Genomic DNA, 10914 nt, shown 5'->3' with positions numbered 1-10914 from the left:
TATTAAAAATGATTGCACATGAAAATGCCAATCTATTATGTACAACTTTTTATTCCTTTTAAATATATAAAAAATTTAACATGTGAATTTTCCTCCCTTCCCTGCCCTAGAGATGGCCATTAGACACACAGTATATATTTTACATGTATGTATATATATATATATATATATATATAATATGTATAAATAAAATATATGTATATAAAATCTATTAAGTTTAAAGTTTTAAGAGATATTACAAAATATGTAAATAGCAGTGTTACTATTGCTAACTTGTTTGAAGGGTTAAGAGGTAAAACTCATCAACACAAGTTTCTAACAATGTCATGATTAGGCTTACTTCATCAAACATTCTTATGAATTAAAAAAAACTACAAAGTAACTGAAGAAGAAACTGAGGTTGGGTGTGGAAGGAAGTGAGGTTGGTAATTGTGTACAAGAGGCAGTTTAAACCAGTTCAAAAGAACCAATGTTAAAATTTCAAAATATTTATTTATAGTTTATTTGTACCTTGGAGTATTTATTTATTCATACCTTCAGAATCAGCAAATACTACAAATCAGGGGTTGATTTACTATTTTTGTTGATGATGCAGAGTTTAGAACATAATGAAGAAAATGCTAATGATACAGATTAAATTTAAGTGTATTGTGCACATATTTTTTTCCTGAAAAAGATGGTTATTGATCAGCACTCTACTGTAAGTTAACCCATGGGGGCTGATAAAGTCACTAACAAGGAATGTAGAGAGGGAAGAGAAGAGGGCCTAGACAAAGCCTTAGGAAAAGTTGATAATTTTGGGTGACATTGAGTTAGATGATGAATTAGAAAAGAGGCAAATGAACATTAAGCTGAGAAAAAAGTCAAATAGTGGGAGGTGTATTGAAAATTCAGAAAAAAAGAGTACAATGAGGGAAGAATAGACAATGGTGTTTAATGTAGCAGAGATGTCAAGAAGTATGACTGTCAATCCAGTTGCCTCTTAATAAATAGCTATCTGAAGGAATACCCTACTCAATAAATTACTCAGAGGTGTATTCAGTATTGTTAGTGTCTTGAATGACTACTGACTTGCAACCCATGAGTGCTAGAATACTGTGATCTACGTCTGCTCCTGGCCAGACCCTCTCCCTGATGTCTTCAGATTTCTCCATCTGACTCCCTAAGCCTCTTTGGGCTGTGAGTCATTGTGACTTCTCAGCTTTGTCAATCAGAATCTGGACGATCTTTGTCCAGAAGTTGTATCGGGAGAGCTAGACTCCAATACTTCTCATTGAGCCATTTTCACTCTTATTACCATGAAATTTCTGGAGATAGTAATAACAATATAAACAATAAGAGGACAATAGAGATCAGCTCCCAGTTTTTGTTTTTAGACAATTGAAGAACCTGAAATCCAGAAAAGAGAAATGGCTTTCTCAGAATTAGTGACAGAGCTAGAAGTCAGACCTCCTGATTTCCGGACCAGTTATCTTTCCATCATATATACTTAACATTTTCCCTTAGAGTAGGCCCCAGGTCAATTTGAGGGATGTTAAATATGAAACTATGCATTTTGCTTACTTCTTTGTTTTTAATTGCTTCTGGCCTAAGAAAATGTATCCTGCAAGCAGTTCCAGGGTTTGGGGACATATCAGTCACATGTAGGTTTAAGTGCTAAATAGGATCTTTCTTACCATGAGGAATGGCTTCTATAATAAATAACTTATTTATCTTATCTATGGCCTCCTTTGTCACAAGGACTAAGCCTCCCTACACCTTTGGCTACGCCACTAGTTTCCCAAGCCACCTATATTGGCACCTTTCCCAAGTTGTCTTGCTTTGGCGCTGCCCTAAGGAATATGCTGGGGCCAGATCAAAAACTGGTAAATTATCAGTGAGAACATTTATACCTCAGAAATCTGGAAGGGTACAACTCAGGATGTACTATATTGTTTTTATGATTATTAAGACTTTATAAAGTGATGAATATTAATTTAATTATGATATAACATATAAGTACTGAATACTTGATATATGATATAATTATATTAATAATACAGTTTAATTTAAAAGGTATTGAAAACATAGCCTTTTCCCCCTGAAGAATCAGTTGTTAAACATTTTACAAGCACATTCTGTTTTTATTCCAATGGTATGTCTTTCTTTTTAGATCAGTATGTTGATTTTAAAGGTCTGGCATTTCAAACTGGGATATTAATAACTGATAGCAGCTAGATGGCATAGGGCACTGGGTTTGGAATTTGGAAGATTTATTTACATGCGTTCAGATTGGGCCTCAGACATAAACTTGATGTGTGACCCTGGGCAAGTGATTTACCCCTGTTTGCCTCAGTTTCCTTATCTGCTTCCCTATTTCCCCAAAACACTCCATATGCTCCACCAGCAGGTCAGGGCAGCCTTGATGAACAATACAGGACTTCCTGATCGGTCAGTTGTGCAACACTATTGCTAGTCTGCCTGATAATCTTATTGGAGAAGGAAAGTATTTCCTAGATAAGAATTCAGACAGTCTCATTTGATTGTCATCTCCCAAAGGAAGCTAAAGATTAATTCAATCCTTCACCAACTTCCCTGCTTCTGTAGATTTCCTAAATAGATGTGTGATGTTATTTGTACTTCCTTCTCTAAGAGGACCATGACATCAGGGAGATGATGCTACAACAGGCAAATGAATTGGATTTAAGTGAGGGAGGCTGTGCAAAGTCCCCTGTCTCAGTTTCCGCTCCAGAGCCATCTGGGTCTAGTGGCCAGATATGGATCAGGATGACTGGAGATGGCCCCGGATGCAGTGGAAGATCTTGGCCTTTCTAACCTAAGGTCTTCAACAAGTCTCAATCTGACTAAGGACAAATCCATTCTGTGATTAAGTCTGGGTAGCAATTGAGACAAAGAATCTCTTCTTTCATCTAGTCCAAAAAAAAAAAATCTAAATAAATAAATGAATGAATCTGGGAGGGGAAGGCCCTCAGAGTTTCTGGTCAAATCAGGCTTTGTAGCCCCTATTCCCACGGGCTTCCTTTCTCTCCTGAAGCTGACCATGGATAGTTTAATTACCCATATTCCCCCAGTTCCTACTTCTTCTGGCAAACTGGGTCCCCAGAAGGTGACAAACTATTTTTCTCTTTAAGGTTTTAGAGGTAATCCTAAGAGTTTGTGGTTCCTAATACATGAGCCTCCATTCTGTGTGCTCTCTTATGATGATTTATCAATTAACATCTTAATATAAGTTAACAATAACATTAACTTTTACAAATAGATATTTACTGAGAAAGAATAACAAGAATTAAAGTACAGTATCCTTCCTAAAAAAAGGAATTGTAGTATTTTTTCTATAACCCACTTATTCCTAGAAGATAGTGGCCTTAAACTTAAAATTTATTACTAGAAAATACTCCCCTCCCTTACACTGGGGGAGAGCAGACAGATTATTTTCTGGCCATCAGAGTCATTTCTTTTCTCCCTTCAAGAAGTGTCCACCAAGTTCACTTCGGGGTCTGGCACAGCTGATAAACAAACCACTACGTTTCTCAGGTGGATTAAGCTGGACACTCCTAAGAATTGTTGCACAGTCTTTTCACCATATTTGGTTACTATAGTCTTTGATTCTTGGACTCCAGTTGTTGGTGGGATTTTAATGACTTTTTTAGCTCTTTTGGTTTCATTGTTCAGATAGGCATGGGATAGTACATACCAGAAACAGATGACATGTGGTCATGGAAACATGATAGCTGGCTGGAGCCTTACCTTGAGGCTTTCCTCTGTTTTATAAAGTCTCTGAGAATGTTTAGGGCACAACCATCACTGAGAGCCTTCTCTGAACAGATATACTGCATATTATTGCTATTATTATAATTCATACTGTTGCTATCTGGCTGATTGAAAGATCCTAGACTAATTGAATATTAGGATTTTAGATTTAGAGATGTAAGGGTTTTAAAAATCATCCAATCCAAACTGTCATCTTACTGATGAGAAAATAGAGACCCAGAAAGATTAAATTATTTGCCCAAAATGACACAGGAATTAAAAGACAGAGATGAGATTTGAACACAGGACCTCTAACTCCCAATCCAGTCACTATTCTGTTGCCTCAGGAAGGAAGAACACGAGATGGCTTGAATGTCACAGCAAGGACAAATTTATTACTGAGGCCCTAAATGAGCTTGTCCTAAACTAGCTCTAGAGACCTTGAGTAATAGGGGTAATCACACTAATCTTCAGTTTTATGTATTCTAACTCTAGTTGTCTTTCTTTTAAAAGCTGGATGCCTTTTTTAACATGGCATTCATTTTTGACTGTATCCTTCCTCCCACAACTAGTCATGCAAAAAATTTTTTAAAAAGCACTTTAGCAGAATCAGCCAGCATAACAAGTGCCTGGAAATGTGTGTGTATATGTATGTGTACACGTGCTCACATGCACATGTATTCACTATTCCATATGCATAGAAGGAAATGCATTTTTCTTAATGCTTCTCGGGACCAAGCCTGATCTTTATAATTCTACAAAATGACTGTTTCCTGTTCAAAATTTTATTTTTGTTATCTTTTGTTTTAAAAAATTATCTTCATTTCTGAATGAATTCCCTCCCATTTTTAGTGAGTTATCCTTTATAACAGATTTAAGAAGAGGAAAAAAGTTCGGCAAAATCAATTAATATATTAATTGTACCTAATAGCATATAAAATATTCTATACCCTCAGTAGCCAACTCTGGAAAAACCAGGAAGGATATACATTTTCTCAACTCTTCTCCTGAGCTGTTTATAATTGCAGAGGATTCAGTGCCATTTTTTTTTTCATTCTTTTCATTTATGTTGTTATAACCACCATCATTATTGTTTTTCTGTGTCTATCTCCTTTTCATGAATGCAGTCATATATTTTTTCATACTTCTCTGAATTTTTCATATTTGGTTTTTTTTGGGTTTTTTTTTTTTTTTTTTGGTTCAAAGATATTACAATTCATTCACATACCTCAACTGGTTTGGCCACTCCTTAGCAGAAATACATCTACTTTGTTTTGAGTTCTTTGCAACTACAAAATGTGCTTTTATGAATATTTTGATGTGTAGGAAACCTTTTTGTTTCTCTTTATCCTCTGTGGGGTATATACCTAGTAAGATCTCTGGGTCAAAAACTATAGATATTTTGGACACTTTTTGGGTTATATTTCTAAATTGCTTTCTGGAATGGTTAGACAAAGGCACAGGATTACCAGACTTTTACTAACTACTGTTCCTGTGTTCTCTTAATCCCTGCAACATTGATCATTTCCATCTTTTATTATCTTTTCCAATTCATTAAGTGTGAGGTGAAACCTCAGAGGCATTTTGATTTGTATTTCTTTTATTTTTATTGATTGAAGCAATCTTAGTTATTGCTAATTCATCATCTTTTTCAAGAATTGTTCATAATCCTTTGACCATTTATTTATGTATTAAAGAATGACTATTGATATTATATATTTGTGTTAATTTCCTATGTTTCTTGGATATCAGAAGTTTATCAGAGATATTCTATACAACAATTTTTTCCCCCAAATTGGCATTTTCACATCTTATCCTAACTGGCCTTGTTGCATTGCTTTTTGGTTGCATTGATTTTTATGCAAAATTTTTAAAAATTGAAAATAATAAAAATTATTTATTATTTCTATAGTAATATCCTCTCTTCCATGTTTGGTTAGGAGTTATCACCCTAGACATAGTTATGTTTTTCTTGTGCCTACCTCCATCCAATCTCCTTTAATTTTTTCTTATGATAACCTTTTATAGACAAATCAAATATCTTTTTGAAAAGTATCATAGTATATGTTGTATGATACTGCTCTAAAACTGAATTTTACCTATTCCATTCTTTCTGCAATTCTTATTAAACAGGAAGTTTGCAACTACAAAATGTGTTTTTATGAATATTTTGATGTATTTCTTTCAAAGAAGTAAGACCATCTTCCACGACAAAAGAACATTTTAACATGACTTTTTTCCTATTTGGAATTTACATAGCAGTTTGTGTTTCTTATATGCATTTACAGTACATTATTTTGTATTGTAGTTATTTGTATTAGATCTATCTTAAGGTTGGTAAGACCCCATGCTTTTTCTCCTTTTTCTTTCCTCAGTATATTTATTTATTTTAATTTGATTTAATGAATTATTGTTACATCAAATTACTTTTCTAATTTGTTTACTTCTCCTCCTCCTCTTTTATCCAGAAAACTATCCCTTATATCTAAGACTTAAAAAGAAAAGGAAAAAAAAGCAATTTAATTTGCTTCCTGATCAAACATAAAGAACAGCAAAAGAGGGAAATGTTATGAGTTACTAAGTAAAAGTATCCAATTAAATCCCACACCAATGAAACTCTGTTTCAGTTATCTCTCCAATTAACGTATAAATTACTTGAGAGCAAAGAGCAGTTTTTACAATTTTTCTGTATCTCCTTAGTGTAAACATTCAATAAATACTGGCTTTAAAAAATCTTAGGGTTCAGACTGAGTTGACTATCATCAAGGTCTGCTGATAACAAGTGTCTTTTCTCTAAAACAGGCTGCATGTGGACAGTTGATCTGAGATGGCAGGTTTCAAACAGGTAAGTAACTGATCTTTTTGGGTTCTAGTACAAAATGGAGGGGAAAGTTATACAAAGCCTGGTGAAATTTATTCTCAACACAAGGGGAAAAAGGCAGTATCATCAGATAGTATCACCTGAACAGAATCAGTGGGGTCAGTCCATAGTCCTCTTTTCTTCCAAGTACCAATTAGTACCTGCTTTCCAGGGTTGTTGTGAGGCTCAAGTTAAGATAAAGGTAGAAAAGTTTTGCAAATTATAAAGTAAAATTGGTCAATTGTTATTGTTTTTATTGTCACCTATTTCTATCTAGAATGTGAAGGTTAGTCCTTGGGATAGGGAAGGAAACATACTGAACCAATTATTCAACTCTACTTCAAATTCCCTTCTGTGCCCCATCATCTACCCTACAATACCTTCATAGTCTCTCAGCCATATGCAGAGAGATTGCTTTCTCCTTAAGAGGAAAGGCTCTAAAAATTTTCAGTCAAAGCCTATCCTTCAGCTCCATAGAGTTTAGAGAGCACTTTCAAAAGAACCATGTCTTTCCTGAAAGATCAAATGCCCAAAATAAAAAGAATAAAATTCTTCTCCCTATATTCAAAAACATGGTGAATATATATCTAAAACTCCATGCAATTCTGGTCACCATTTCTCAAAGGAGACTCAACAGAATAGTAGAAAATCCAAAGGAAGTCCAAAAAATAGTCAATGGAATAAGGTAATTGTTAGAAGAGGATGGACAAAATGGTTCATTTTCCATATGAGAAAGAAGACTGACATATGATAGATGTTCATTAGGCTGAAAAGTGTATAATTTTTATCTTTGTATCTTCTCCAGCACTTAGAACAGCATCTTATATATAGAAAATGTTTAAGAATAACAATTCACAATTTTAGAACTCTCTAAGGTTTGTGATTTCCTCATAACAACCCTGTGAGGCAGTTAATGCAAATGAGGAACCTGAACTTTAGCAAGATAAAATCACTTGCCCTCGATCTCAAAGCTAACAAATGTCAGAGCCCTGGCTTTAACCAAGATTGCTTCTGACTCCACGTTCAGCATTTTTTTTTCAGAGCTACCTCTAAAAAGATTTAAATAAAACTTGAATATTGAATGAATGAAGGATATAGGTAGGGAAAATTTAGGTTTAGGGACCATGTCCCAGAGTAATAGAATTTGGGAGGCCTCACAGAAGACTGAACTAAGTCATTTTAAGAAAAATCCTACTCTATACAAGCAGGGAATAAATATATAACACTTCACCTGAAGAGATTCACCTGCTATGAGTTTGACACTGTACTAGATGTCAAGGATATAAAGACAAAAATGAAGCAGTCCTTCACTGAGGGAAATAATGTATACACACATATGTATATACAAAATATATGAAAAGTAGATTTAAAGTGATTTTGTGGGGAGGGTAGGGTACTGGAAGCTGGGGGAGATAGGAAAAGCTTCATGTAGAAGGTATAAGAAATGTAAATAACTTGATATCAAGTTTAGAAAAACTCATAAAGGTGTCTTAAGGCACCTTAAGGCATTGAGCTATATGTTTATCCCCTATTAGGATGTGAACTCCTTGAAGGTAGTAATTATATTCTGGCTTTCCCTGATCCCCCACAGGAACTAGCATAAAACCTTGTGTATAATAGATACTCCAGAGATATTTGTGAAATTAATGGATGTCAGACCCATAGTAGATAGTTGAGATAAAGCTAAAAACATATGGAAATCCAAGTTAGGCAAAAATTATATTCATTTTACCAAAATGTTCTTCACTCTTTAGGAAAAAAAATTTACATTGATATGCTTTTAAATGAACATCTTTCCTTGTGAATCTAAGATAAATTTGATTCACGATAAATTTCCAGGAATTTCTCTATTGCAGAAAGAACTCCCAGGAGAGCATTGTTAAATGTCACTAGATTTGGGAAGAGATCAGGAATTTCCAAGCTAACAGCTGAGTTCTCCCCCTCAAAGTTTCTATTCTATTATCTGCTAGGGATCTCCAGAAGGATAGAATGCTGTATAGAAAAAGACCGAAGTCAGAATAATCAGATTTTAGTTCTGATCCTGCCTCTATCTGGGAGATCTTGTGTATGACTCAGATCTCAGTTTCATTTTCTTTCTTCTGTAAAATGAGGTGGTTGGATTAAATGACATGTAATATGTCTTCCAACTCTAATATCTTATGATCTCATGATTTTTCAGATATTATTTTTGTGTTTCAAGAACCCTATATAGGATCATATATCTAAAGCTGGAAGAGACCTGTCAGTCAATTTGGTCCAACTCCCTCATTTTACAAATGAGGAAAGTAAGACCCAGGAGAGCTGAATGATTTGCTCATATAGACAGTAAGTGTTAAATGAGTTTTGGCAACAGGTTCTCTGACTCCATTACACATACTGTGAAATTTGATAGAACTAAAGTTGCAATCAATTAGTGGAGATAATCCACAGATTATTCATGATCCCTAAATTTCCCCCTTGACCCTAATGAATAGAAAAAAAATTGAATAAATGAGAAGCTTTTCAATTCCAAGTTTGCTCAGAAGAAAAACATTCTTTAAATGGAAATTATTTGATTGATAGAAGATTCTGCAGCAGTCCATCATGTGATGGCTTAGGACAAGATTCTTGACTTATTAATGGTCCCCAGCTACAACCGGATACTTTTCTTTTTCCACATACAGAATGAGACTCTTCTTTACCTCCTTTAGATATTGAGGTTCAGACTGTACCTTCAATCTGGGCAATCCCTAGATTAAAAAACCAGCTTTTCTGAATTCTTACAAGTTAATATTTCCTCAGATAAGGCCATTCTTTCTAATCCAAGCTGCTGTCCTCTCCTTTCCCTTTATTTTTATTTTCAATAATTTATTTATTTATTTTTAACACACCATTGCTTTGTGAATCATGCTGGGAGAGAAAAATCAGAGCAAAAGGAAAAACCATGGGAGAGAGAAAAAACAGAAAAAAAGGTGAACAAAGCATGTGTGGAATTTGTACTCAGTCTCCTTAGTTCTTTTTCTGGGTGCAGATGGCATTTTCTGTCCAAATCTCCTTTCCCTTTATATCACTTTCCCTATCACTCCCAAGTCTTCAGCAGAGATATTGTTCTTCAGATAAGCAGACAGCTTCCTGAAGGGAGACTTTACCATCAGTCTACAGTTATGGCCTACACAGTTAACTGAAATGTTAACAATCTTTGAAAAACCATGAATGGAGTTGATACTGTAGAGTTTCCATCCCTTGGGGTGTACACAAAAAGAGAAACAAAGAAACCCACAGAAGGGACATGTGAGGCATTATGATCATAGAATCTCAAGAACAGAAGACACCTTCCAACTCTACCGGAATTAGAAATTCTTCTATAACAAAGCAGAAAGGAGATTTAATATCAACTTTGAAAGAAGTTTCTAGGGAAGTTCCTCATAGATCTGGTCCTCAATACTCTGTTGTTAATATTTTTATCAGTAATTTAGTCTCATGTTTGCAGATGGCACCAAAATGGGAAGAACACAGTATATTGGCTATCAAAACAGGACTCCTAAAATTTCTTGACAGGCTAGAATGTTGGGTCAAATATAATTAGACAAAATTGACCAGGAAAAAGTTAAAGTTCTTTTCATACTTTGGCTCAAAAACCCAATGCATTAGGACAGTATGGAGGAGATATAAATCAAATAATACAACTGAAAAACATCTGGAGGTTTTCATAAGTTACCAGTTCCAAATGAGTTCTAACCTGTGTTCTAGTGTGGGGAAAAAAAGCCATGAAGTTTACATGAAGAAAATCCTACTTTCCAAAATAAGGGATATCATAGTCCAATTATTCTGTCCTGGTCAGATTACATTTACAATCTTGTATTCTGTTCTTACTGATATTCTAGGGACATCAACTAGCTGGTCTAGGGATATTGTGGTTAGAGTGAAGGACTTAAATCAAGGAAGATCTTGGTTCAACTTAAGAAAATTACTAGTTATATGAATCTGGCAAGTTACTAAACTTTCCAAACCTCACTTCCCTCTACATAATGGGGACAATAGTAATACCTATTTTACAATGATGTTGTGAGGCTCAAATGAAAGAATATATGCAAAAGATCTTGCAAACTTTAAAGTACCATACAAATATAAGTTATGGTTATTACTTTTTTTGGGGGGGGAGATTTGTGATTTCATGAATGTAGGGAACTTCCAATGAGAAAATACCCTTTCCCCATACAGATCAGTAAACATTCTACAACAAATTGTGAGTTGCCATGGGCTGTGAGAAGTGACTTGCTCCATTTCACACAGCTAGACTATGGAAACTACATTTTAGGGAAATT

General features: G+C 34.7%; 1 protein-coding gene across 1 annotated transcript in view; it reads left to right on the top strand.

The window, feature by feature from the left end:
- Positions 1 to 6577: 6577 nt before the first annotated feature.
- Positions 6578 to 10914, top strand: part of MYO7B (myosin VIIB) — a 122188-nt gene continuing 117851 nt past the window's right edge. The window contains exon 1 of the mRNA XM_031961293.1: positions 6578 to 6595. Within this exon, the coding sequence (XP_031817153.1) occupies positions 6578 to 6595 (18 nt within the window). The remainder of the gene's footprint in view (positions 6596 to 10914) is intronic.

The sequence above is a fragment of the Sarcophilus harrisii genome, chromosome 3 (genome assembly GCF_902635505.1).
Source record: "Sarcophilus harrisii chromosome 3, mSarHar1.11, whole genome shotgun sequence".
In the NCBI taxonomy this organism is placed as follows: Eukaryota; Metazoa; Chordata; class Mammalia; order Dasyuromorphia; family Dasyuridae; genus Sarcophilus; species Sarcophilus harrisii.
This window is presented reverse-complemented; position numbering and strand designations above follow the sequence as displayed.